The sequence below is a fragment of the Ammospiza nelsoni genome, chromosome Z (assembly GCF_027579445.1).
Source record: "Ammospiza nelsoni isolate bAmmNel1 chromosome Z, bAmmNel1.pri, whole genome shotgun sequence".
Classification (NCBI taxonomy): domain Eukaryota; kingdom Metazoa; phylum Chordata; class Aves; order Passeriformes; family Passerellidae; genus Ammospiza; species Ammospiza nelsoni.
This window is the reverse complement of record NC_080669.1, coordinates 87,134,030-87,161,384: the sequence shown is the minus strand read 5'-3', so window position 1 is coordinate 87,161,384 and position 27,355 is coordinate 87,134,030. Positions and strand designations below refer to the sequence as shown.

The window sequence follows — 27,355 nt, the reverse complement described above, 5'->3', positions numbered from 1 at the left end:
TTTTCTTTTCTTTTCTTTTCTTTTCTTTTCTTTTCTTTTCTTTTCTTTTCTTCTTTTTCTCACAGCAGAAACTTTCACCCTACCTGGCACTAAAAAAAAACCCCAAACTATTTATTCCCAGGCACCCTGAAATTTTCTCTTCGGAAAAAATTAGGAGAAAAAATAGGGGGAAAAATGGAGAAAATTAGAAAAAAATGGCAAAAATAGGGGGAAAATTAGGGAAAAGTTGGAGAAAAAATTGAAAAAAAATAGGGAAAAATTGGAGGAAAATTGGAGGAAAATAGGAGAAAATTAGGAAAAAATGGCAGAAACTTTCTTTCTTTCTTTCTTTCTTTCTTTCTTTCTTTCTTTCTTTCTTTCTTTCTTTCTTTCTTTCTTTCTTTCTTTCTTTCTTTCTTTCTTTCTTTCTTTCTTTCTTTCTTTCTTTCTTTCTTTCTTTCTCTCTTTCTCTCTTTCTCTCTTTCTCTCTTTCTCTCTTTCTCTCTGTCTTTCTCTCTCTCTCTCTCTCTCTCTCTCTTTTCTTTTTCTCTTTCTTTCCTTCCTTCTTTCCTTCCTTCTCACTTTTATGTTCTTGCTGAATTAACCCCAGAAGGGTCAGGGCTGGGCTCCAGGCTGGGGCACGGCTGACTCAGGGCACCCCAAGCTGGGCTGGGAAGCTGAGGGGATGTCCTCAGGGGTGAATCATCCCTACCCTCCATCTCACCTGCCCTCCTGTGTGTCCTGATTTCACAAGGGGGGTTCCCAGCTGTGGGGAAGGCGGTGGCAAATTTTGTTTGGGTCACCTGGGGACTGAGCAAAGCCCTCCCAAACTTTCAGGTCACACTTAATACAAACCTGAACCAAAAGCACAAGAAAAATGGGGAAATATGAGACTCCTTCCCCTGATGGCTTCTGCCATATTTTATCCTGCTTGACCTCATCAGGCTCAATCTTAGTAAATACCAGCAAATTGAAATCTTGCGGTGAAACTTAACATTTATTTTCGTGCAAGGTTGACTGATTTTGCAAGGAACAAGGAGCCATTTGAGTGATTGATTGGACAACTCGCTAATAAATTAAAAAAGTAATCTTAAGGCTCTTTAGCCTGCATGACTACCATATATGCTGAGCAATAAGAGCCGTCTAATTAGACACAGACACAAATTTATGGTCTAGCCTGTCAATCCGGGGATTAAGGGCTGCATAAGTACCTACTGACACGATGGGCTGTAATGGCTCCTGAAGAGATGTTATGGTCTATCATGTCAATAATCCGCAGATTAAAGGCTCCCTAAGTAGGTGTTGATGTGATGGACTGTCTCAGCTCTTGGGGCTCTTGTGCTGGGAGCCTGAGGGACCCCACGCTGCCATCCCTGCCGAGGGTGAGGGTTTATTTCTCCTGCAAGAAGCGGGAGCTTAGCACAGCACCACGCTGGAAATTAGGCTTTCAGGAGCCGTCCCAGCCATCAAAAGCAGGGGCTCCTGGTGGAGGGGAAGCTGTCTGGCCCTTGTGTGCTGGGAGGTACAAAAGGTTTGGGGCAAACACTGCTGTGGGTGGAGTCTCCACAAACTTTGTTAAAGGCACAAAGCCCCTTTTCTGCAGCAGGATATATCCTTTAATGTGGATTTATCCTTTAATTTAGAATTTTTTTCCCCTTTGCTTTTGCTGAATGTACCTGGAAATCTGGCTTTTAGGTATTTTTCATTGTTTTGTTCATTTGTTTGTTTATCTACTTGGTGGGTTTGGGTGGTTTTTTTTTTGTTTTGTTCTGTTTCTCACCCTGTAAGTCACTTGAGGGAGTAGAAAGGAAATTGGATTACCCTTCTGGGTGCCCATTTTTCTTTGTTTTAGTGAGCACACTATGCTCTGTGTTCTCCTCACCTTGGTGTAATGCCTTTCACTTCTCAACTGAGGGGTCAGGGCATTGTTTTTCCTGAGATCCTACAAAATCAGCACTTGCCAGTAACAGAGGGGTAAGACTGCCACAGGGCAAGTGCTGAGGACCCTCCAGAAGAGCATTTAAAGCTCTGGGTTTTGTGTCTCGGTCTCTTGCACATCCAGGAGCAGGGGAAGCCGAGGGCCAGGGCCCTGTCCTGGACACACAGATGCCACCTGAGGTCAGCCAGCGGGGATTATCGGGCTCGAGACGCGCTGAGCTCGCTCTCAGCCTCAGCCCCGGCCTGGCCAGACACGTTGTGCTGACACCAGCCCAGCCAATTTTTTTTTTAAGCACGAATGCCCTCCGTGTGTGCTGGTGGATAAAGGAGGAAGGACTCTCTGTGTGTGCATCTGCTCCTTGGCAGTGCCCAGGGCATTTGTTTTCCAGCACAAAGCTGTGTCCTGGAAAGCCAGGCAGGGCTCTCTGCAGGCCTCTCCAGCAGCACAAGGAGCTGGAGCTGCTGCAGGGAATCCAGAGGAGGCCACGGAGCTGCTGCCAGGGCTGGAGCCCCTCTGCTCTGGAGCCAGCCTGGCCCAGCTGGGGCTGTTCAGCTGCACCAGAGAAGCTCCAGGGACACCTCAGAGCCCCTGCCAGGGCCTCCAGGGGCTCCAGGAGAGCTGCACAGCCCCTGGGGACAAGGCAGGCAGGGACAGCACCCAGGCAATGGCTCCCACTGCCAGAGGGCAGGCACAGATTTTGGCACATTGGGAATTAGGAATTGCTGGCTGGGAGGGTGGGCAGGCCCTGGCCCAGGGTGCCCAGAGCAGCTGTGGCTGCCCCTGGATCCCTGGCAGTGCCCCAGGCCAGGCTGGATGGGGCTGGGAGCAGCCTGTGCTAGCAAAAGTTGTCCCTGCCCATGGGACAACTTTTAAAGTCTTTAAAGGATCTTTAAAGTCCCTTCCAAACAAAACCCTTTTTTAAAGTGAGAGGACTTTTGTCAGCAGTTCAGGGTAAATGGTACTATGGTGAATATTGTGCCAGGGTTAGTGTTTGATGGGAAATCCAGACCCAAGAATGAGGGAGAGGAGGGGGTGAGATGGTGAGAACTTTAGGAAGAGCATGAGAAGATGCTCAGAACCAAAACTGGTTTTTGGAAAAATAAATGTATATGTACATATATTACAAAAAGTGTACATACATAGTTCTGAATACTTCTACATTTGGATAGTTTAATTTGCCTCTAAACCTGATGTCATTGATGAAAGATCCAATGACAGGCATTTAAAATCCTCATCAGTAAGGCCATTTTATTCCTCTTTTCAGCTTTGAGTTGTTGCCACAGATACTGGTGATAATTTTGACACCCTTGATGTGGTCAGCTGGGAGCAATGCTGGTGGGTCAGATAGCTCAATGTGTGCTAAACTTGCTCTTTTCTTTCAAGGTTGGTTGACTGCAGGAAAACCTTTAGCTAAAATAACAGAACAAATCTCAAAGATCCCCAGTCTAGATCCCCTTTACATCCATGAACCTGGCATTGGGACAAGGCTGAGATCTGAAGGACAACACAGATCTAAAACACCCCCAGGACAGGAGCTGTGTTGTTGTAGTATATTATTATTTTTTTTAATTCAATTTTTCTAACATGCTTTGGTTCTCTGTGAATTAAAAATAGAGAACTTCTCCCTCCCAAACTCCTAATAAAACTGCTGGAGCTTGGAGAGAAAAAGTATGGATGACATGCTTTCATCAAATTAAAACTCACCATGTGATGGAGAGAAAAGCCACACCAGAAATTTCCAAGCAAGGGGGGATGTGAGTCCTTCTGCCATAGCTTGGGAGAGAGCCAAGTGTGGGACTTGACAAATTTGGGTGTTTCTGTGGTGTGAACATCCCATACCCGCTGTTGTGGGTATATCCTTTAATGTGGATTTATCCTTTACTTTACCCACTGTTGTTTCTGCAGCTGTCAGGTTTTTGGGGGAGTATTGCTTTGGGATCCCATCCTGCTGGATTTTGAAGCATTTTCAGCAGGATCCTGCCCTGAGCCCACAGACAGCATTTCTCCCCATTGTGGAGAAATCCTGACTTTTATTGGCTTTTATTGGGAGAGTTGAGGCAGGACATGATGGTTTTGGAGGTCAAGGCAAGTGATGGGGAACCTCACAGCCTCTTGTGCTGGTTGGGGAGCTGAGATTTACCTGGGATGATGCTTTCATGGAGGACAATGGATGCATTGGCAAAACTGGGGCAGGCCCTCGGAAATCCAGGAAGGTGTAAAAAATATGGGAAAAAAGAAGAGAGGAGTTTTCCATTGGGGATGGGATATGGTGTAGTATGGTTGTGCTGGGGCATCACTGGTGATGAAACATCTGCACCAGAATGACAAAAGATGTTACCCCAGGGGTTTTGGGGCACTGCCTTGGTTTCTCCCCTCTGTCAGGGGCTAATGTGTGCTCTGCAGACCTGGCTGTGAGTGATCAACACCACCAATTCCCCAGATTCCTCAGGGCACACTCACTTTATTTGCAGTGGTTCCTATACTATTATTTTCTCACAATGAGCTTGCACAACGCGCCAGGGGGAGCCTGCTGGAGCCCCAAGGCAGGCTGTGATGGAAACCATGGAAAATCCTAACAACCCAGCGATAGCAGCAAACGGAGGGACCCTTAATAACGAAATAATGGCGCAGATGTTTACAGCATTAAACATTATCATTGTTTGCTGGGACATGGGAACACTCCCAGTTTGCTGGGAGTTTTCCAGGCATTTAGGAGGGGATGTGTTTGCACCGAGGAGCTTGTAAAAGCGATGCTTTTAACTCAAAACAGGCATCCCAAAGGGCTTGCAGCCGTCTGTGGGCTGTGGCACACGGGGACGTGTTGGGGAGGATGTGGCTGTGAGTTTTCCTGGGATCTGGGGTTTTGTGTGAGCTTGCAGCAGGCAGAGAAGGCAGTTTGGGTGGTGGGTGCCTGCCATGACCCCAGGTTGCACGGGGTGAGCCCAGCAGGGTGGTTTTGAGCTTAATTCTACTGTTTGCTTCGTTTGCACAGATCCGTTTTTTTTTATTGCCACCAAAAAAAGCCTTTTGGGGGAAAAAAAATTTTAAAAAAGGAGTCTGTCACTGTAGGAAGCATCTCTTGAGTCACTTTTTCCTTCTCTCCTGCCACCTCCTCTCCTGCCAGAGGGATGCCTCTGGTGGCTTTTCCCACCCCTTTTCCTGGCGGACGCCAGCACCAGGGAGGAGGGTGGGAGCAGGGGGGCTCCTCTGGGGTCCCACAACTGCAGAAAGCAGCTTTGGGGGTGGCTGGCAGGGAGGCCTGAGCCCATTTGTCCGAGCTGAGCCCTTGTGTTCTCATGGATTTCTGACTAGAGATGCAGTCAACAGCTGAAGCCCGCAAACGGAAGAGGCTCTGGCATATTTATCCTCTGTGCTGGCATCAGCTCCTTAAAAAAAACTCCAACATCCCGGATTACCTAAGATTCGTCCTTGAGGTCTGGTCACCCCATGTCATTCAGAAACCCAGTGGGATTCATTCATGAACTCCCAGCCCTCCATAAAGGTCCGTTCATTCATCGCCAAGGCAGTTTTCTATTTTTTCTTTTTTTTTTTTAATTATTTTTTATTTTCCCTAAATGCTCTAGCAATTAAATAGCTCTCTGTAAGCAGCAGTGAACTAGTTGTTACATGGTCTTCACTAATGCAAGCACAAGCACTGGGTGAAAAAGTTATTTTTTCCCCCCTGCCACCTCCTAAAAGGAATGGTTTAATGTTTGAATCAATGTAGGAATTTCACTAGGGGTACACTGCCTCAAAAATTTCCCCAGCTGCTCTGAAACAAAGCCCAAAAGGCTCTGAACATCACTGGCAGTCTGATAGTGAGGAGGGAGGTAGTGGGTGGTTAACAGAGATCCCCCTTTGGAGTGAGGAGCATCCTTCCCCTGGATCCAGAACAACCCTCCCAGATTCTTCCCTCTCCCTGGCAGGGGATGGAATCTCCATCCTGGGGGTGTTTCTTGCCCCTCTGGATGCACTTCTGCATGGATGGCACCCCATCTGTGTTAGTGGGGAGGAAGTAACCCAAACTGCCCTCCCTGCCCCTCCTGAGCCCCAGGTTTCAGCAGGACATAAAATTACCCACAACAGAGTCTTGTGAGGCACCAAAAAGGGAGTGGAAAGACAAACTGGGGTGCACCTCAATAAATGCTGTCCCAGGGACCACCCCAGCATGACCAGAACCCCCATCCCTGGTTTAACCTGGGAATGAGGGTCTCTATTTTGAGACATCCACAGTCAGGCCCATTTTTAGTAGCTGCCTCCAGCAACTGGAGAAATATTTTCCTCGCTGGCATAGAAATGAGGAAATTAAAAGTGTGTGGCTGGGCCTTTTCCTTTTTTTTTTTTTTTGTCTCTCTTAAAAGCACAGCGCAGGGCTTGAACGAGATGGGAGGAAAACTGGGAAAATGGGCTTATCAACAGCAAAAAACAGAGAGAGCGGGCAGCCATGGGGAGGGAGGGGTTGGAGGGGGCTGCAAGAAGAGTTTTTGGCTGCTGGGTCACCCACCATCCCAGCTCCACCAGCTTCTCTCCTAGTTCAGGGGATTATTTTGGTAGCGCTCACTAACTCGCATTCCCAGCTTGATTTTTTTTTTTTTTTAAATACTATTATAGAGATGAATAGTTCCCAGGTCTTAACATGCCTGCTGAGGCTGGGAGGAATTACCCGGCGAGCAGCGCCAGGCTGCTCGGGATCCTCCTCAGGAAAAGGGGCTTTCTCACGTTTTTTCCCTCCCCCTGCCTTGCTTTTTCCTCCTACATCATTGCCGTGCTGCGTGGGGTAATTATGGGAAAGGGAGTTGAGAAAAGGGCTGCACAAATGAATTTCTGCCTTTTTTTTTGCAAGTTTTTAGGACTTTTTCGTTAACCTGTGTGAGATTTTTTGGTTCCCTCTGTCTTTTGGTGCTTGCCAGAGGTTAGGGGGCATTTTCTGTCCCCATACTGCCCATCACCCAGGCCCTGCAGGCAGGGAAAAGCCCCACACACCAGAGCAGTCCAGTTCTCATCCCCTCTGGTCCCATGGGATGGCTTTCAGTGTGGTTTTCTTAGCAGCAGCTCAGTTTTTTCAGCGTCTGTGCACAGTACATTGTCATTTATGGAAATAAATCCATCGTTCAGTAGGTGAGCATCAGGGAGTTCAGGTGCTTGGTGGCTCAAGCATCTCACCTCTCCTGTTGGCACTGGAGGGGGTCCTGGTGCTGGTTTGGGTGAGGGTGGCTGTGTCATTGTCACTGGAACTGTAAATCCAGCCAGAACTAGGCACTGAAGTGACACAGGAGTGCCATTTCCAAGTCAGAGTTCCGAGTTCCAAACCTGGGAATGTTTTTTTGGAAGTAGTGGGTGCACCGTGGACGTTGATGTATGCGTGGAGAGGATCATGAAGATGTGGGCAGGCAAGGTCCTGCTGGTTCCGTGTTGCTTTTGGCTTGTGGTGATTCCCTTGTTGCTGAATCCCTCCTTTTTCTTTTGCCCCTGCAGATTCTCAAGTTCTTCAGGAGCCAGGGGATAGGTCACACTGGTGTGTGGTGGCATACTGGGAAGAGAAGACACGCGTGGGTCGGCTGTACTCTGTCCAAGAGCCCTCCCTGGACATCTTCTATGATCTACCTCAGGGGAATGGTTTCTGCCTCGGGCAGCTCAACTCGGACAACAAGAGCCAGCTGGTGCAGAAGGTGCGCAGCAAGATCGGCTACGGCATCCAGCTCACCAAGGAAGTGGACGGCGTGTGGGTGTACAACCGCAGCAGTTACCCCATCTTCATCAAGTCGGCCACACTGGACAACCCCGACTCCAGGACGTTGCTGGTTCACAAAGTGTTCCCAGGGTTCTCCATCAAGGCTTTCGACTACGAGAAGGCGTACACCTTGCAGAGACCCAACGACCACGAGTTCACGCAGCAGCCGTGGACGGGATTCACCGTGCAGATCAGCTTTGTGAAGGGCTGGGGCCAGTGCTACACCAGACAGTTCATCAGCAGTTGCCCCTGCTGGTTGGAGGTTATTTTCAACAACCGATGACTCGAGACAGAGTGAACTCATGACATCTATACTACTTTGCTGCTATTACTTCCTTCTGAGTGCTTGCTTTTCATGCAGACTTTATTTTTGTTGTTTTTTTGTTTCGTTTTTGTTTTTGTTGTTCGCCCTTCTTCGTTTTGAGAAATAGCTTATGAAAGATGATTTTTTGTTGTTGTTGTTTGTTTTTTTTTGTTGTTGTTGTTTTTGCCTTTGGGGTATTTTGATAAATATATCTATTTTTTAAAAGTGTGAATGACCAATAACTCTCAGAAGGGCGAGAGAAGGGTGCAGTTGGGGATAGATCACACGAGATAATTACTTCACGCCTCTCAAAAAGGATTATCCAATGGGGATCGATGGATTTGAAAGCCACTAGCTCTATGTTACACCTCCTTCCTTTGGACAGCACAAGGAGATGACTGTGTTTCTGTAGGCACCACCTTCCTTCCCAGTGACGGTGACACCGAGACCCTTCCCCAGCAGTGCTGACCCCGCGTTGCCGCCGAAGGATGGTGCAGAAACCTTCCCAGACAGGTCCTTTACCGACCTCCCGTGTTTCTCTTGTTGCTGGGTTCGTGTCTTGTCACTGTGTTTGTTGTTCCACTGCTTTTTCTATGTTTGTTATGATCGTGGATTGATGTAAAGGGGAGAGAACAACAGTGGAGGGGACTCCGGGCATGGCCCACCCTTTGATCATTTGAGCTGAGATGAGAAGTGACAGAATTCTAAACCTAAAAAAAAAATAAAAAACCAATTTAGAAATTACAACTAAAGAAAAACAAGTGGGGAAAAACAAGAGAAAAAGTGTTCACAACAGTCGGTGTGTCATAACCTGCTAAGATCAGGTTATCCAGGTACCATCTTATCTGGAAATGCAGTTGTGCTTTCATTTCTTCTTGAATTCATACACGAGTATGATACTTTTACACTGTTCTTAGCTCAATGAGCATGTTTAGACCTTAACATAAGCTATTTTTCTAAATATAAAGGTTTAATTGAACAAGAGAGCATTCTTCTTGGAACTTTAGCATTGTAGTGCTTTGGAAAAACACCCACACAAAAGAAAGGACTCCTTAAAAAAACCCTGAGATTTATTAAAGAAAAAAATTGTATTTTATGTTATATATAAATATATTATTACTTGTAAATATAAAGACGTTTTATAAGCATCATTATTTATGTATTGTGCAATGTGTATAAACGAGAAAAAAGTAAGAAAGATGCACTTTGCTTTAATATAAATGCAGATAACAAATGCCAAATTTAAAAAAAAAAAAAAAAAGAGAACACAAGATTGCTGTTTTTTCTATGGGTGTTATCATCCAGCTGAATGTTTCTTTTTCTAAAGGAGTCTATGTTCCATTAAAAAATAAAAATGTACACTTGATCCCAAACTGTGCCAAGTGGCCTTTTTGGGGGTGTGGATGGAGAATGGAGAAGTGCTGCACTGAGTGGGTGCTGTGTGGGGTCAGGGGTGGGAGCGCCCGCAGCACCCACCCTGGGGCCCCTCTGGGGTGGGTAACACTGGGTGGGATGGTCCTGAGCCTGGGGCTCCCCTGGCCTGGTTCAGCTTTTGGCTGCTCAGTTTGGGTGCACTGGCTGCCCAAAATCTCCTGGGTTGTTTTTGCTGCTGTTCCTATTTCTCCTAATTTCAGCCTGAAGGAACCCCCGTGCTGGGGACACAGCTCCTGTCCCTGTCTCACAAAGACTGGGCCAAGCCTGTGCTCTGCTGGGACACAGGCTGCCCTGTGGTGAGGAGGAAATTATCCGGAGGAAGGCAGTCCTTGGGTTTTCCTTGGCTATTTCCTACCCGTTTCATCTGCCACGCCTCTGGAAATAAAGGTGGTTGCTCCTTTTGCCCCCTCACCCTTCCTTTAGGCATTCCCTCCTTGCACACGTGCTGTGCCAGGGATAAATCCCCAGAGATTGTTCCTGCCTTCCCTGGAGCAGCACCTTGAGTGGGAACCTCCAGAGTCCTGGAGGCTGAAGAAAATGGACCAGAGGAATGTCCAGATGGGCCTGTGAGCTCCCACCCTACGGAAGGGCAGGGATGGACCCCAGGAATGTGACCCCTCAGCAGGTCAGAGAGCACCAGCTCGGGGCTGTGCCCCCTGTTCTGCCCAGGTGTGCCCTCCCCAGAGGGATTTGCTGCCACACAGCCTTTGGGTGCCTCCAAATGGCCTGTGCCTTCAGCTGGGTCCACAGTACTGAACGCATGAACCAGATTTTGGTTGTGGGCCTGTTTCAGTTTCCAGGCTCTCTCCTCATCCTCCAGGCGGGAATCAGCATGGGAAGCTGAGGCGGGATGGAGGCACCCCTCCTGTGTCACTTGCTGTGCACTAAGACAGGCCCAGGAGGACAGGAGCCCTCCCAAACAATCCCATCTGTGCTGCAGTTTGGCTCATTTCAGATCTGAGCCACCAAATGTGAGCTGCCCAATAATGACGTGGCACCTGCGTGGTGCACGGGCCAAGCTGGCAGGGATGGCATCTACCAGGAGCTCCAGGATCACCTCAAAGGCACCTGCAGGTCAAGGATGGAGCAGACCAGTGCCTCACAAAACCCCTTGATTATTGCCCTTGAGTTGGGTAGCACTGATCTGGGTGAGCAGGTCTGGGACCTGGGGTTGGAAAGATCAGTCCAAATCCAGGCACATGACCAGGCACAGGGTCATGCTGGGGTTGCAGCTGGCTGTCCAAAAATCACAAAAATCAGGAAAAAAAATCATGAAATTATTTTGTTTGCAAGGGAAGTTAAGTTCCAACAGCCTGCCATGGGTAGGCACACCTTCCATTATCCTAGGTTGCTCCAAGCCCCATCCAGCCTGGCCTGGATCATTTCCAGGGAAGGGGCAGCCACAGCTGGGTGGGTTTTACTCTGGATTAACCAAGAGATTGGGAATATTTGGTTCACTTGTGCTTCTCCCACCTCCAATTTGGGCTGCAGGGTCTGAAGCCAGAAGAGGTGAGATGATAGCTTTAAGCTGAGGTGTGGCACCAACTGAGACACATGGACAGCCACAGAACTCTGCACTACAGAGGTGTTCTTGTGTGTTTTCACCTTGTTCCATGAGGTACACACTGTATCCTGGTGGTTAAGGCCCTGAAACCAAATTGTAGCTTAGATAGATGGCTTTGTCCCTTGAATTAAGATCTGATTTTTGTCCTTGCACATTAGCCCATGAGATTTGACCAAATCATTTAACCTTCCTGTTTTCCAGGAATCCCACTTGTGAGGTGCAGAGGTTACAAGAAGCTGCTCATCCTGAAAGGGAAAGTTGAAAGTACTGTGCCCATAATCAAACTCTTTGCAGCAGCTTTCCGAAATACAGAATTACTCCCAGGGCTGGAGCCCCTCTGCTCTGGAGCCAGCCTGGCACAGCTGGGGCTGTTCAGCTGCACCAGAGAAGCTCCAGGGACACCTCAGAGCCCCTGCCAGGGCCTCCAGGGGCTCCAGGAGAGCTGCACAGCCCCTGGGGACAAGGCAGGCAGGGACAGCACCCAGGCAATGGCTCCCACTGCCAGAGGGCAGGCACAGATTTTGGCACATTGGGAATTAGGAATGGCTGGCTGGGAGGGTGGGCAGGCCCTGGCCCAGGGTGCCCAGAGCAGCTGTGGCTGCCCCTGGATCCCTGGCAGTGTCCCAGGCCAGGCTGGATGGGGCTGGGAGCAGCCTGGGACAGTGGGAGGTGTCCCTGCCATGGCGGGGGTGGGACTGGATGAGCTGTAAACTTTTCTGTTGTTCTATGAAAATTCAAAGAGGGAAAGTGATCCAACAAAGCCAGAGTCTCTCTGTGGAGGTGTGCCCGTGATGGGTGCAGTGCTGGTGGGCTCCTGTGCCTTTTGCAGGGTGCAGTGAGGAGGGTCTGGGATATCCTCCACAACCCCCTTTACCCTCACCCTGTGTCATTTCCCCTGGCTGGATCTTCAGCTGGATGTGCCTTTACAGGTCAAATATTAAAATCATCTGGAGAGTGACCTGAAAAGCCTGGCAGATTGCTTTATTCTGTGAGATCTTTGCTTGCACTCATCTGTCAAAACAAAAGGCTAGGCAAGGCTGTTCACAGTAAGAAAGCTGAGAAATAATCAGCAAAACTCTGACTTTTCAATACCATGACAGTTTTAGCTGAAATGTTCCAGCCCTCACCTCCTGCTGAGCTAATTTTATCCCTCATTCAACAAGAAAATAAAAAAGAACATGACAGAAGGATGCTGAGCACCAGCTCGTGTGTGTCCCCATTCACTCGTTCAGCTCTGGGGCTGGTGGACGTGGGGCGAGCGGGAGGTTAAAACAGAGACTAGAGGTTAAGCAGGGAGGAATTTCCCCTTGCCAAGAGTTTGGCAGTTCTGTAATTCCATCTTCAGGGCCGGGAAAAGCTGCAGCCACACAGAGCAAAGTGCTGACCTGGTACAAACCTGGTCTGGGCAGAAACACAGATGAAGGAGCTGTGGACAAGGACAAAGCCAGCTCCCTCCAAAATGAAAATGCTGGTGTCCAAGTCAGTCCTGGACAGCAACATGATAATGTCCTTCTTGCTTCAAGCCTCCAGCGCCCGAATTCAGGCACACCCCAGCTCCATGGGCATCCTCAGCAGAGCAGTGGTGGCCCTGGGACCTCACCTGTCATCGTGCTCTGTGCAGCTTATCTGTGGATCCCACTCTTCCCTCCTTGGAAATCACCTTAGAGAAATCCCATCTGCTTAAGAGGCTCAGACATGAGGTGGTTGAGACAGTCTGGAGTCCAGATTTCCCAGCGGATGGCAGGACACGTCTCCGTCCTCTCCTTCTTAGAGAAGAATTTCTCTGGAAATTTGGGACGGCTGAAATCGGTCTGGTCTCGTTAACAGTATTTTTGCTTTGGACCATGGCTCCAGCACCAAAAGTGCTAAATCTTCTGACAATACACCGCAACATCCTAAATTGCAGCACAGTGCGGCCTTTTTCCCCAGTGTTGTTGAGCAGTAACTGAGGAGTGCAATAAAGAAGGGTCAAACAATGCAATTTTTCTCCTAAATCACACGTGAGATATTGCCAAAGTGTCAGCTGCTGACGTACTGCAAGGGAAGGTGGTGAAATTCCACCTTTCCTGGTTTTCCACATGGGAAGGCCATTTGCAGGTGGTGCAGAGCCATGATCCCAGGGCCAGGAGATGCTCCTTCTGCCCCTGCAGCCCTCAGGACACTGTGGTGCTTGTGGGCTGGCTGCTCCAGGCAGCTCAAATCCATGGAAAACTGATTCTTTGTGCTGGTTGTGTTTTCACTGGTGTAAAGTGGCCCCAGTGGATTTTACCTCAGCTTGCAAAAGGTAACTCAGCTGGGTATTTGTCTCTATCTGTCAATCAATCAATCAATCAATCTATCCATCATCTATCAATCTATGTATCTATCTATCCATTTATCCATTATGTATGTATGTATGTATGCATGTATGTATGTATCTATCTACCTACCTACTACCTCTTTCTTTCTTTCTTTCTTTCTTTCTTTTTCTTTCTTTCTTTCTTTCTTTCTTTCTTTCTTTCTTTCTTTCTTTCTTTCTTTCTTTCTTTCTTTCTTTCTTTCTTTCTTTCTTTCTTTCTTTCTTTCTTTCTTTCTTTCTTTCTTTCTTTCTTTCTTTCTTTCTTTCTTTCTTTCTTTCTTTCTTTCTTTCTTTCTTTCTTTCTTTCTTTCTTTCTTTCTTTCTTTCTTTCTTTCTTTCTTTCTTTCTTTCTTTCTTTCTTTCTTTCTTTCTTTCTTTCTTTCTTTCTTTCTTTCTTTCTTTCTTTCTTTCTTTCTTTCTTTCTTTCTTTCTTTCTTTCTTTCTTTCTTTCTTTCTTTCTTTCTTTCTTTCTCTCTCTCTTTTTTTCTTTCATCTATCTATCTATCTATCTATCTATCTATCTATCTATCTATCTATCTGTCTGTCAGTCTACCTATCCTCTGGTCTGAAAGGCCTTGTGGAGGCAAACTGGAGAAAAATTGACTTAAGAGGAATTAACAAGACACATCCATACAAGCATTTCCTTTGTGTTGTCTACATGCATTTAAAAATTCAACTTGTTTTATTGGGCACACGTTGGAAAGAAGATACCAGGGTGGGGGCACACCTCTGGTGGTTTGAGGGAGGGGATTAAAATGGGCTGGGACAGCCAGTTGTGAGAAATATTCAGGGCAAGAAGTGAAGATGGAGATACTCCCATGCCATTTATCCAGACAGTAGCATGGAGACACACGGGCTTTTTTGGGCCAGACATTTTTGTAATTTTGCAACAAGGAGCAGGGAGAGGGGATGTGCTGGAGGGTGGAAGCAAAGCCAGGGCTGGCCATAGCTGGGGAGGTCTGTCCCCTGTGACCTGTCTGTGTCCCCAGGCTTTGGCAGGAGCCCTGCTCAGCCCAGAGGAGGCAGAGGAGCACCCCCAGCCCCTCCAGCAGCTCACTGCACAACGTTCTGTGTAAAGATGAAATGAATAAGCCCCCACAATGCTTGTGAGGCTGTGGTGGCTGCTGTGGTTAATGGGGAAGTTGCTGCTGTGTAATGTTTGCCAGCCAAGGTCCTTGTCATCAGCTTCAGTGGAAAAGCACAGGATGCTTCCCCTTGTCTTGCTATGGATCACCACCATAAACTGCCAAAGTGCTCCTGGTGATGAGTCTGACCATCCCCTTGGGTTATTTTTCAGACACTCTGGTTTCTGAAAGCCAAGAGGCTCCAATGCTCTCACACTGTCAGCTGCACACAAGGCTGGACTTGATGGCCTTGGAGGTCTTTTCCAGCCTTGAGGATTCCACAATTCTAAATGTCTCTTGAACCTGGTGGCAAAGTGGAAGTCTGAAAATGTGGTGGAACTCTGAGCGTGAATTGAGCTCCCACTTCCACAAAGGACAAAGGCTGTGTGGAGGGAGAGGACCTGAATGAGCAGATCTGTCCTGCAGCAGAGCAGCTCGAGCTGTGCTGCGACTGAGCCTCCTCCAGGACCCTGTGGTGGCAACAAGGGTGGGCTTTGTCTGGGCTGGTGCTTTGGTGTCTGGGCTTTTGGGGTGCTCCCTGGGCTGGTGAGCAAGGGAAAGCAGTGCTGAGCAGCAGCACAGCCCTCCTTCAGTGTTTGAGACAGCCTGTGCAGAGGGACATTGGCATTCCTGTCCCCAGCCTGTGTGTGCCCAGTGCCATCTGCAATGTGACATATCTATATTTGGGGTGGAAAAAAAGAGGTTAAGGGTCCCCTTGCAGCCTCACCCACAGCTCAGTCTGTGGGCACCATTGGGAGGGTGTGGGAGCTCTGAAGAGGCACTGAGCCCCTTTGAGCTCAGCTGTCCTGGGCAGGCTCAGTGCTCTTGGCTCCATCCCTTGTGTCTGAGCAGGCTCAGGGCTGAAGGGAGGGCCATTGGGGGCCCTCAGGGTTTGAGATCAGCTCTGAGAGTCAGATCTGGGTGGTTTCACTAGCTCTCAGCGTGGTGGAGTGTTTGCAGCCTTTTTTTGTACCAGACAGGAACAAAGCAGCGCGAGTCAGACGTGGTCGGTGCGGGCGCTGTCGGTTACCAGGGTTACAACACGCATGGGAAAAAGGGAAAAAAAATCCCACATATTGCAAGGAACCAAGTACTAATTTTGCTGTCGAGGCGATGCATAGGGCTGGCATTACCATGGATGTATTTATATCCTCTGCCCTGTAGCAAATATGTAAGTTATTCTGAGGCATATCCGTGCTCTGGGTTTGGAGCTGGACCACCAAAGACCTCCAGGGAGTTGTTGTGTCAGGGCTGAGGGGGGTCTCTTGTTATTCCCTGCAGCTGCCCAGATGAGAATGTCAGCATGAATATGCTTAAAATAGGAAAAAACACATTCTAACCCCAAAGATATCTGTTTTGCACAAGGCATGATGCAAAGGAAGGAACAGGACAGCTCTGGCTCCAACCTCCAGCCAGTGAAGGGGCACAACTGGGGCCCAGCACCACAGCTACCAAAGCCTATTAGCTCAGTTTAGAGCCAATCCCCAGTGGAAAAATGGGACTGAAAATAAGTTTGGCCTCTCATCAGCAAGGTAAGCCAAGGCTGACATGAGGAAACTAGAAAATGAAGGTGGATGTAAAAGGGGTCCAGTGAAAGATGAAGATCTGATGAAGGTGAAAGAAGGGAAACCTGATGGGAGCTGGGTGGTGGGGTCTGCAGAGCAGTGGGCACATTGCTCTCCTAGGGGGCTGCAGGAGCCATGGGGGGACACTGGGACAAACAAAACCAAACCCATGGAGATGGTCCAGCCCCACAAAATGCCCTGCTGGAAGCGGCATCCCCTTCTTCCCTGGAAGCTCAGGCCCTGCGGTTTGGTTCTTCCAGCCCAGCACGCCATGGGGAAGCTGGGATGAATTTCATGGTTGGAGAATTTTCTGGTTTTAATAATTGATCAAGAGCGAGCAGTGGGATGGAGAGGCCTCGTGCAGCGACGTGGGCTCACCAGCAGAACCACTTCCAGCCAGCAGCCAGCGTGCAGAGGGGCTGGAGGCAGGGGAGGGATGGAATTGCCTCCATCCCAGGGGCTGCTCGGGGCTCGCAGCCTCCACAGCCGGGCAGGAGGGTTTGCTTTCATCTCCCTGCCTACAACATCTGCAGCCTGGCCTCGTAAAACTCTCTGCGCTGTTTTAACCCTTCAGGCTCTTTCTTTTTTCTTCTAGGGTGTTTTCTGGGGACAAAAGTTCCCAGAGTTGAAGCTGCAGTTGAAGCATTAATGCTGCAGCATCCCTAGTTGGGGGAGCTGCCAGCTCTGTCTGCTGCCCATGGAGAGAAGAAATGGGAGCTCAATCCATAACTGGGATCATTCCCTGGAGGCCTCAAGCCTGAGAGAGCGTGCTAGACTGGGACAGCACTGGCATTTTAGTGTGTATACTACAAAAATAACTTTTCTTGGGACTTTTTTATTTTTTTGCAGAGATGCATCACCACTCTTGGCAGCAGCCAGGCTCCGGGGTTGGATTGATTTTCAGCACAGTCAAGCTCAATACTCCTAATCCAAAGTCTTTCAGCTCTTGGAGGTCACACCGAGTTCAGGAGGCAAATTTCTCACCTGGGGCATATTTTTGTTGCAGGAAAGCAGATCCCTAGATAGGGACCGGATTTGTTGGAGGAAACCAATCTCAGATACGGACCTGCTCGTGGCTTGGGGAAACCCAGGGAGATGGAGCCAGAGGGATTCTGGTGCTCAGAGCTCAGCAGCTCCAGATACACCCATCCCCTTGCAGGGGAGATGAACAGCCCAGCAGAACAACCTCAGGGGCACCGGAAAAGGGTAAAACAGAACTTGAGGAATGTCTGAAAGGAACCTGAAAATGGAGTTGGGCAACACGGCGAGCAGGAAACCACAAGGAGCAGCAGCAGGTCCTGGTCACACACATCTGTCCCAAAGTCTCATCTGCTTTCTGAAGCTCCATGAAAGGCTCTATGAAAGGCTCCCACTTGTGGGCTCTGCTTGGTGTCTCCCAAGTGGGCACAAGAGTCTCAGAAGCACTTTGTGAGCTCCAGGAGTTGTGTAAGAGAGTGGAAAGCACAACTCTCCAGTCCTCTGAATGCAGGAGAACTTTGACAAGTGCAGGATGAAGACTTGAGCCTAGATAAGTGAGGGGGAAAAAAATGTTATTAGGAGTTATCATGGCTTTGAAGTCAGCTGAGGATGTGGGTGATTCTTTTTTCAATTTTTAAAAAAAAGGTTGGCAGGGCTTGGCTGGGCCCTGGGATCCTGCTGGGAGCAGCTGAGGGACAACCCCAGCTGTGACATACCCAAGGTGTGCCAAAGATCCTCCATCAGGCACTGAAGCATCCAAACCTGAATAAAGTGAGAGATTCAGCTGGTCCAGGTAGGCTGTGTGGGACTGAGTGTTGGGGGAGGAAATTGATAGAAATTTCCTTATATATCCATCATTCCCCGACGCAACAAATTTCTGCCCCTATCTGGCTTTGCCTTAAGCACTCCCTCAGTGTCTAAAAACCCTGGGGTTTTTTTCTAATGCTCCAGAACTCTAAAACCTGGACTTTAAGCTTGGATTTTGGTATGTGGCCATGGATGCCATCCCTCTCTCTCATCTCACAGCTGCTCAGTGCTCCACAGGTGATGCTGGCCTCACTCTGCCACCTCTCCCAGCTGCTGCAGCATTCCAGGTGCATCCCTGAGCTTGACAGGTCACAGAGACCCTCCGAATGGCCTTGGCCAAGCTGCTTCTGCCTCAGTTTCCCTTCCCTCCCAGTTACCAGCCCCTGTGCCTTTGGTGGCATCTGGAGTGATTTTCCTCCACCAGCAGAGTTTAATTCAGAGGATTTAATTCAGATTCTCCATTTGCACTCCCCGGAGTATGAAGGTCCTGGAGAAGGAAGAAGCTGAAGGGGAGCACGGCCCGGGCAGGGGAGCTGCAGCCGGGACAGCAGGGCCAGAGTTTGCAGCACCTCCACAAGAGGAGACATCAAAGAGGGCACGGCGCCCTCTGCTCCAGCCAGCGGGAGCTCAACGCCCTTCCCGTCCAGGCATGCCTCGCCTTGCTGGGAAAAAAAAAAAAAAAAAAAAAAAAAAAAGGAAAAAAGAAAAAAAGGAAAAAAAAAACAACCCCAGTTCTTATTAATCTGCGATTGAAACTGTAATTATGTCACCGCTCTCAGCAGCCCCATGGACAAGTCCGGGCAGGGCCGGGCTGAGCCGCCGCTCCCGCCCCTCTGCGGCCGCGCCCGGGCTGGCGCATCCCGGCCCGATCCTCGGCAGCGACACGGGGAAAGAAACTGAGAAACTGCTCCTGGGGATGGGCCCTGGCTCTGTGAGCCCCTGCACCCGGCTGCGGCTGTCCCGGCCTGGGGACACAGAGCTGGGGCTGTGCCACCATGGGACACACACCTGGAGATGTCCCCAGCCTGGGGACACACACCTGGGGCTGTCCCTGTCCTCAGGACACACACCTGGGACTGTCCCCACCATGGGGACACACACCTGGGACTGTCCCTAATGTCGGGACACACACCTGGGACTGTACCCATCCTGGGGACACACACCTGGGACTGTCCCTAATGTCGGGACACACACCTGGGGCTGTCCCCATCCTGAGGACACACACCTATGGCTGTCCCATCCTCAGGACACACATCTGGGGCTGTCCCATCCTCAGGACACACATCTGGGGCTGTCCCCACCATGGGGACACACACCTGGGGCTGTCCCCACCATGGGGACACACACCTGGGGCTGTCCTGATGCCGTCACCAAGGTCAGACTCTTGCATTTCTGGAAGGGCGCCCCTTTCAGAAGGTGTTTAATCCAGAGAGCAGCCTCTCAGTGCCCCCAGCGCCTCAGGGGTGTTTCTGGGTCGCAAAGGAGCCTCAGTTTCTGATGCTGCTGGTTTTCTACCTCCCCAGATGTCACCTGGGCTGTCCCTGCACTCTGCACATCCCCGGGAGCCTCTCAGGGATGCTCAGCTCTCCTCCACTCTGCCATCCTCCCAAAATCATTTTTCTGCCCCCAGAACCTCCCACCTCTCCAGGTGCCCCCCATGCCCCAGCCCTGCTCCCCCAGCCCCACACTTGCCTCTGTTTGCTCTGAAAACGCTGGTTTCAGCTTTCATTGCTCTCAGAGGTTTTTTTGGATCCTATTAAATAACTTTGTGAACGTTGATGTTAATTAAAATTCCTCCCAACCACTCCCTGCTCACCCTCCTCTCGTAACCCCTCCTTAAAACCTCATTCATTTTTGGGATCTTCCCAAACAGAGGCTCTCCAGGCCCAGCTTTTTCTCGTGGCTTTTCCCCATTATTCTCTAAATAATCTCTGGGGTGCAAAGCTCTGCCTGCTTTTTCTTTACCGCCATTTCCCCATAATTTTATCTGTTCCCGGAGATTAAGTGTGAGGAACTTCAAAACGGATTTATCGTGTTTGGGCTGGTCTTTATGCCAGGCCTGGTATCAGCAGACACACAGCATCTCACGGGAACAGATCTGCTCAAGGCTGGCCCACATCTCCCTGCAAGAAAACATTTTGGGAACGGGGCTCCCACCTGTCCAGAGCTGGACATGGAATATCTGGAGTGATGTCTGCCACATCCCTGGGTTTTGCTATCAGTGATCCCTCCTCCAGGCTTATTGGGTGTTTGCTGTCCTTGTTGGAGGGGAAGATTTCATCCCTGCAGGAGGACTGGTCTGAGAGAAACACCAAAGTGAGTTATTTCTTTAAACTTCAAAGCACAACCCAGCGGAGCAAGTATAATAAACTGAATTTATAGAAAATGGTGCTGGAAGAGAGCGCTTAAAATCAATTAACTCCCTGCTAATCCCAAGGGCAATCCAGACATCCTCAAACTACCTGCAATTGGTGTTTTCCCAGCCTGTTCTTAGAAATCTCAAGTGCAGCGTTATTATATTTTTCTCAGGCAATTTTTCCCAGGCCTTTATTATCTGTCTGTCACCCAGGCTGCATCTTCCTTCCTGCAGGTTAAGCCCACGACTTCTCAGCCCTTCTTTTGTGATAATGAAGGGTTTATTTCCTTTCCCTCGGTGGCTGTGTTTTTTGATTTACATAATTTTTATGATTTATCCCTTTGTCCATTCTTCAATTCCATAGACTAAACAGCACCAGGTCCTTCAAGCTTTCATTTTGAGCTATCTTTTGATTATCTAAGCACTACACACACCATCCTCCAGACTCCCTGGAGGATTTGCTAGTTGATCACCTTGATTATTAAGTCATTATCTTTTCTATATCTATATCTATATCTATATCTATATCTATATCTATATCTATATCTATATCTATATCTATATCTATATCTATATCTATATCATCTATATCTTATATATATATCTATATATCTATATATATCTATATCTATAAAGGTTAATTAGACACCACCTATTGGGGTCAATGTTGCTTATTAGCAAATCTTTTTTCTTCCCATTATTCCAGAGTGTGATAGCTGTGCCCCAGCCATCTGCCAGCTCTCTGTGGCTCTCAGGGGTGAGGGAGGGATGTGCAAGGAGCTTTTCTCAGCACCAGACTGGAACAGGGCCACAAAGGGCTTGGGGGATCTGACATGGACCATCCCAGGGGTTCCCAACTTCCCAGCCATCATTTGGATCTCTTTGAGGATAACCATTCCCAGAAGGATGCAAACACCCACCGAAATTTGGGTTTCCTCTGAGGTCTCTGTGGTTTTGGAGCCCTGGACTGGTCCAGTCCCAGCTCACAGGATCCCATGGAAATTCAGATTTGTGCTGGGCAGAGAGCAGCCTTGCCAGGCACTAAATGAAAATGGGTTGAGTACACCTCATTTTCATCCATTCTGAAATGATGAGGTATTTCCCCCACTGATACATTTTGATATATGGAATACATTTTGATGTTTTGTGCTATTTATTGCAATTAAATCCGAGGATGCAGTTGGTTCTGCTGAAGATAAGGAGGACCCTGGAATTCCAGGAACGGCATTTCCAGTGAGATAAGCATCAGCCATGAGTGCACAGTGGGTTTCCCTTGCAGACAGGGGACATCAGACCCCCCGGCAGAGCACAAATCTCCTCAGGAATGGCCGGGAATGTTTTTTCCAGTTGAGGACCCGGCTGGGATCAGTGTGGCAGAGCAGTGAATTTTGAGGATGAGCTGCATGTCTGCTGAGGGTGTTTTAAATGCAAGAACAACACAGCACATTTATTTTCTGCTTGAAAATTCTGCACATATTGCAGAGGTTTTGGTCAAAGAGCTCCATTTACTCTCTCACATGTTTTAACCCAGGCCATTTGAGAATAAAATACGTACTGAAATGCATTTAGTTGTGTTTTCATGAGTGTTTAATGATGTCTGCTTCGTCAAGGGTGATGATCAGAGAAACACAGAGTGGTTTGGGTTGGAAGGGACATTAAAGACATTCACATTTCACCCCCTGACATGGGCAGGGACACCTTCCACCATCCCAGGTTGTTCCAAGCCCCATCCAACCTGGTCTTCCAGGGATCCAGGGGCAGCCACAGCTGCTCTGGGCCTCACCCTGGGCCTCACCACCCTCACAGCCAAGAATTTCTTCCCAATATCTGATCTAAATTCTAAATATTCTTGAAGAATCCAGCTTCCTGAGGGTCAGTTTCAAGCCCATCACTGCTTAAAACAGCAGGCCAAAGTGAGATGTGCAGGGGATGGGCATCACTGTGGAATTGAGACACCTCCACTGACGATGGGCAAGGCAGGGAGCTTCCCACAGAGCCCTGCTCTCTGGAGCAAACATTGGCTCTGGGTGACCCCTGGAGAGTTCAGGGCCGAGTTCAGCCTCAGCTCAAGCTGTAGATAAAGCTGGACATCTCTGGTGCTCAGCTGTGTCCTGTGAGCCCCTGACTTTCCCTCTGGCATCAGGGAATTAGAGGTGTGGGGAGCAACATGAATGTCCCTGTGGGATGCTGGTGGTGTTTCCATCCCTGTTTCACCTCCTGTCTCTTTTTTCCCCCCTCTTTCCTCCTCCCTCAGGCCAGGCCAAGGTCTGTTCTGCTCTGAGCTGCAGACACCTCTGTGCAGTGACCCTTAGACCAGGTTGTTTGAGGTGAGCAGAGCCCACGCCAGCCGCTGCCGATTAATTATTACTCCCAACCTCCTGCTTCTCAACCTTGGGAAACTGCTCTGTGTTGGGTAATTCTTCATTTTTCTCCACCCCCACCTCAAATGGGCAACAGTCAAAATACAACAAATAAAACCCCCTTCCCACCAAAACTGCAGGTCAGAGACAAGAGCCCCCTTGCACAGGGGTCCAGGGGTGCCCATGGGGATGTCCCCCCTCAAGGCACAGTCCAGGGGCACCAGGGCCAGCAGAATTTGGGAGTGAGGTCCTGTGGCAATGCCAGGGCCCTGGCAGGGAGACAAGGTGCAGTCTGGCTGTTTCGACACCGAGCTCTCCAGCCCTCAGCATGATTTCCACTGGCACCTGTGCTGGCAGCCAGCAGGGAGACCTTTGCTCAGCTCCCTATTAACCATTTAGCTTTAATTAAAGGCATTCGCCAGTCAGTTGCCCTGGCCAGCTGGGAGGATAACCCGGTGGTCCCTGACCATCATGTCTTTCTGTTTCTGTCACCAATCTGGCAATTTTTGGTATTGAAAGCAGGGGAGGAGGTGGGTGCCAAGGGGGAGCGTGGGGAAAGGGGTGTGAGGTTGTGCTTTTGGGGAGGAGAGGGAGGAACCCCCCACCCTGCACAGGAATGAGAACTGAGCCGTGCAAAGCCCCCCTAGTCCTGAACCTGACCCCTCTCCTTGTACATTGTTGTGAATGCCCAGTTTGGGTTGTGCACAGTGAATTCCCCACCTCAATCTCCCCCAGGTGCTGCACTCCTGGTACCCCCAAAAGGCTGGGGAGCCCTGGCTGCCCCTGCTGTACCCACCCATCCATTTCAGGGCTGAAACTGCTGCTCTGACACCTGTGAGTCAGGGTGACCAGCCTGCTGCCTGACCCTTATCTCCTTCCACTGTCTTATCTCCTCCCAGCAGAAATTGGATTGGGACCGGGCGCCCCGGGAGCTCCAAGTGGAGCAGCCTATGCAGGCAGCTGATAATGGCATTTCCTGGAGGCAGAGCTCTTGGGAAAGGGCTCCAAGGAACAGCTCACAGGGACTGGGGTGGGATGGGTGACGTGAAAAAACACCTCTGCAGCCCTGGATTCCTCATTGCCCCCAAAACAGCCGGTGCTGAGATCCCACTGGGCACCTTGGAGGTGAAAACGAGCTCGGAGAGACCGTGGGGAGCTGGGATGAGCCCAGGAGGATGAGCAGGATGGACGATGCTGGTGGCCAAGCTGCAGCTCACTGGGAGTGAACAGAACATCTCCTGCATCTGGAGAAGCACAGGGAAATGAGCCACAGGTGAAGATCCAGAGCTGTCCTGAAAAAACCCCACTCCAAGGGAGCTGTCCTGGGGTGAGCCTGGTGAATGCAGGAGGATGGTGCCCTGGGAGCTGCAGACACAGGAGGGATTCACTCCAGTGATGTGAGTGAATGGCCACTGCCATCTGCCACCATTCCCTGCAGAGCTGGTGGGTTCACACCCCTCCTGGTGGGTTCAGCTCACCCCACCCAGACCTGGGGCTGAGGTGGGGTTGCGGTTTGCACGCACGAGGGTGACAGCAGGGGACAAAGGCCACCAGCTGTCCTGCGGGGACCCGGCTGGGCGCGCTGGGTGGAAAGCATGGCGGTGCCCCGGTGCCTGGGCTCCCTTCCAGGCTCATCATGGGACTCCCAGCAAATCCCCTGGGGCAATCTGATCTCCGGGACGCCAGGCACCCATCCCTCCCTCTGGCACGCCGGGCTCCCCGTGGTTGGAGGTGCCAAAGTTCATTGACAGTGGTGGCAGCTCGGGCACACCCACAGCCCGTGCCACCCTCCGTGGGACAAGGCAGGTTGCCCTGCCAGCAGGAAAGAAAACAAGGCGCAACAGGGGTAAAGTCACTTTGCACCCTGGTATAAAACCTTGCAGGGGGGGAAAAAGATCACCCCGCGATACGTCCAGCATCAACCACAGAGGTTGTGGGGCTGCTGTACACATGAGCCAGTTTTATTTCACAGAGCAGTCAGAACTGATGATGAAACTCTGTCTGAGGCCTCACAGAGACCAATGACAAGTTTCCCAGTACTCCTTGAATGGCTATCAAATGTGTCATAGTTAGAAGCCAGCCTGGAGGGACTTTTCCTCCAGTGGGTCCCATTCCAGGAAATCAGTCTGCCCTGCGCATTCCCCAGATTTGTCAGTGATCTAGGAGGCATCTTTGTTAAAAATCTGGTGGGGTTTCCACAAACTCTTGAGTAATTTAGGAGGCGAAAATCCATGTATCTGTCCATGTTCAGCTCATTGAGAAGCACCACTGGTCGTGGAGGGATGCAGAGGCACTTGTGCCTGTGCAGCTCTGCCGTGGGCTCAGGTGAAACCTCCCCAGGCCCAAGGGGGCTGCAGTGACCCCAGAGCGGGGTGCAGAGCCCCGTACGTGCTCCCTGCACACCCACACACCTCTGCATGGGGCCAGCAGCTTGCACAACCCCCGGGGTCAGGGACAGGGAGCACAGCCCTGGCTCACGGGCCCCACAGCCTGTGCGTCCAGGCTGGCAAATTCATCTCCACTATGGGGTGGGCACAGGAAAAATAAAGATTAGGAGAAGTGGTGGAAGGTTGTCTGGTAGCCCAGGTGGTTGGCATGGGACAAAAACATGGCCAAAATCCCTGGGAGCATCTCCAGTGCAGAGTGCTGTGGTCATTCTGCAATCTGACTCCCAGATTTCCCCATTGTCATCTCACCCTTGGCTGGGCTGGGTTGAGCTGCTTGGTCAGCCCTGCACTTCCCCAGCTGCAAACACCTGAAATGGACAAAATCCAACCTGAAATGGGTTAAATCCAACCTGAAATGGGATAAATCCAACCTGAAATGGGATAAATCCTGTGGCAGCATCCAAGCCACCACATCAGCACCTCAGACTAGGAACACCATGAGCAGAGCCTTTCCAGTCTGAGGAGGCAGTCAAACCACAGTGAAATCACAGAAAGACCAAGTTAAAATAAAATTATCCAGTGCCCCCCACTCGCCTCCCTCACTGTGAACTCCACTGAACTTTGAAAGACTAAAACAAAACAGGGCCAGGTTCAGCCTCAGTTCAAGTTGTAGATAAAGTCCAACCTACTTCTAACTCTGTCCTGACAATTCCCACCAGAAAATGGGCTCCAGCACTGTGCCCTGGAGGTGAGCCCCTGGATGTCCCCGGAATCTCCTGCCCACCTGCAGGTGGGACAAAAAGCACGAGGACAAATGTGCCAGACCCTCAGGAGACCATTCCCCTTGGGAATCACCACACCGCGGGGCTGGCTGTCCCCATCCCTGTCCGGGCAGGGCCACCCCGGGCTGGGACAGGGCTCCAAGGGACATTTCTTACCCCACTGCTTCCCTTGGGGAGTGTCACTCAAATCCAGCACCACGGGAGCAATTAGAGGTGGATAGGAGGGTAATTAGGGGAGGAATTGGGAGAGAAGGGGCTGTGCAGAGAGGGGTGGGGAGCACAGAGGAGATGAGGCTCCCTGCCATGGATGGGAGTGATTCCCAGGGGGATTTTGGGATGAAAATCCAGTGCACCCCAGGGAAAATGGAGGTTTGTGGATTCCCCACCTCTGGAAGTGTTCCAGGCCAGGCTGGACAGGGCTTGGAGCACGCTGGGATGGTGGAAACCATACCTGCCCATAGCAGGGGGTGGAGCAGGATAACCTTGAAGGTCCCTTCCAACCCAAAACATTCTGTGATTCTATAGTGCAGAAAGTGCTAACAAAGGGAGAAAACCCTTGCACAAGGTGCAGGCGACCCAAATGTGAACTGCAGGGACCCAGGATGGTCACCAGCTCCCAAAAACATGACTGGCAGAAGGACAGCTCATCTTCCCCAAGCAGGAGACATCCTCAGCTGTGGGAAGGGAGCTGATGTGGCCAAAAGTGACAGCACAGAGCTGGAAACCTGCCTGCAAACACAGAGGGAGCAAAGGGAAATATAAATTACAGGACAGAGAGCAAATGGAGAAAGAAATGTGTAAATTCAGCTGAAAAGCAGAACTTAGGCAGCAGCACTGGGTTATTTGGGTTTAGTCCCCTTGGGAGAGCAGTGAGCCCCCGCAGCACCCCTCAAGTGCTCAAAAAAACCCAATGTAAATGCAATTTTATATAAAGAATATATACAGTGGGATGATTGTAAAAGCTAATTGCAGTCACCACATGCAAAACAATCCCTGCCCCAAACACTTCACAGCTCCCCCCAAAACAAGACTGCATTTATCTCTAGGAAATCAGCCCAAACCCATGGTTTCTAACAAATACCCTGCATTTTTTGTGCTTGAAAAGAAGAGCAGAGCAGCCCTGCTAACTGGGGGTTGGTTCCTCACACAGGTCGTAAAATCCAGCCCTGGGGAGAGAAGTTACCTTTGCTGTAAAACAATCTGCCGGCTGGATTTCACAATCCCTGTCGTCTTTCTCTCCCCACAGCAATATTTTTACGGTGTTTGCCCTCAAACCAGTTTTTCATCAGCCGACATGTGTAATTACCACCAGACAGGTTTTGGATAACCCATCCCCCGGTGCAGCTTCTCCTCCCACCCTCATCTACCCAGGCTTGCTTTGAAAACTGACCTCTTTTGGACCTCAACATTTTAAATTATATATTAAAAAAAAAGAGTCTATTTGAAATTGCTTTCTGAGCTTGAACGTTGCTAATTCCTGGAAATGTACAAGGCCAGGGTGGATGGGGTTTGGGATAGTGGAAGGTGTCCCTGCCCATGGCAGGGGGTGGAATGAGATAACCTTTAAGGTTTCTTCCAACCCAAATCGTTCTGAAATTCCATGATTCTAGGATCAAGGCAGGGAGTAGTAAATGCTGATCAGGATTGACTTCAGGGTTTTATCCCAGGAAGAAAAAAAGCCCAAAACAACCAATTCCCAGTGCCAGA

At 49.8% G+C, this 27,355-nt stretch overlaps 1 protein-coding gene across 2 annotated transcripts in view; it reads left to right on the top strand.

Moving 5' to 3' along the window:
* SMAD7 (SMAD family member 7) overlaps positions 1 to 9,224 on the top strand; it is a 28,038-nt gene extending 18,814 nt beyond the window's left edge. For both annotated transcript variants that reach the window (XM_059492681.1, XM_059492680.1), the window contains exon 4: positions 7,394 to 9,224. In XM_059492681.1, coding sequence (XP_059348664.1) covers positions 7,394 to 7,932 — 539 coding nt within the window. In that variant the 3' untranslated portion in view covers positions 7,933 to 9,224. The remainder of the gene's footprint in view (positions 1 to 7,393) is intronic.
* The last annotated feature ends 18,131 nt before the right edge of the window (positions 9,225 to 27,355 follow it).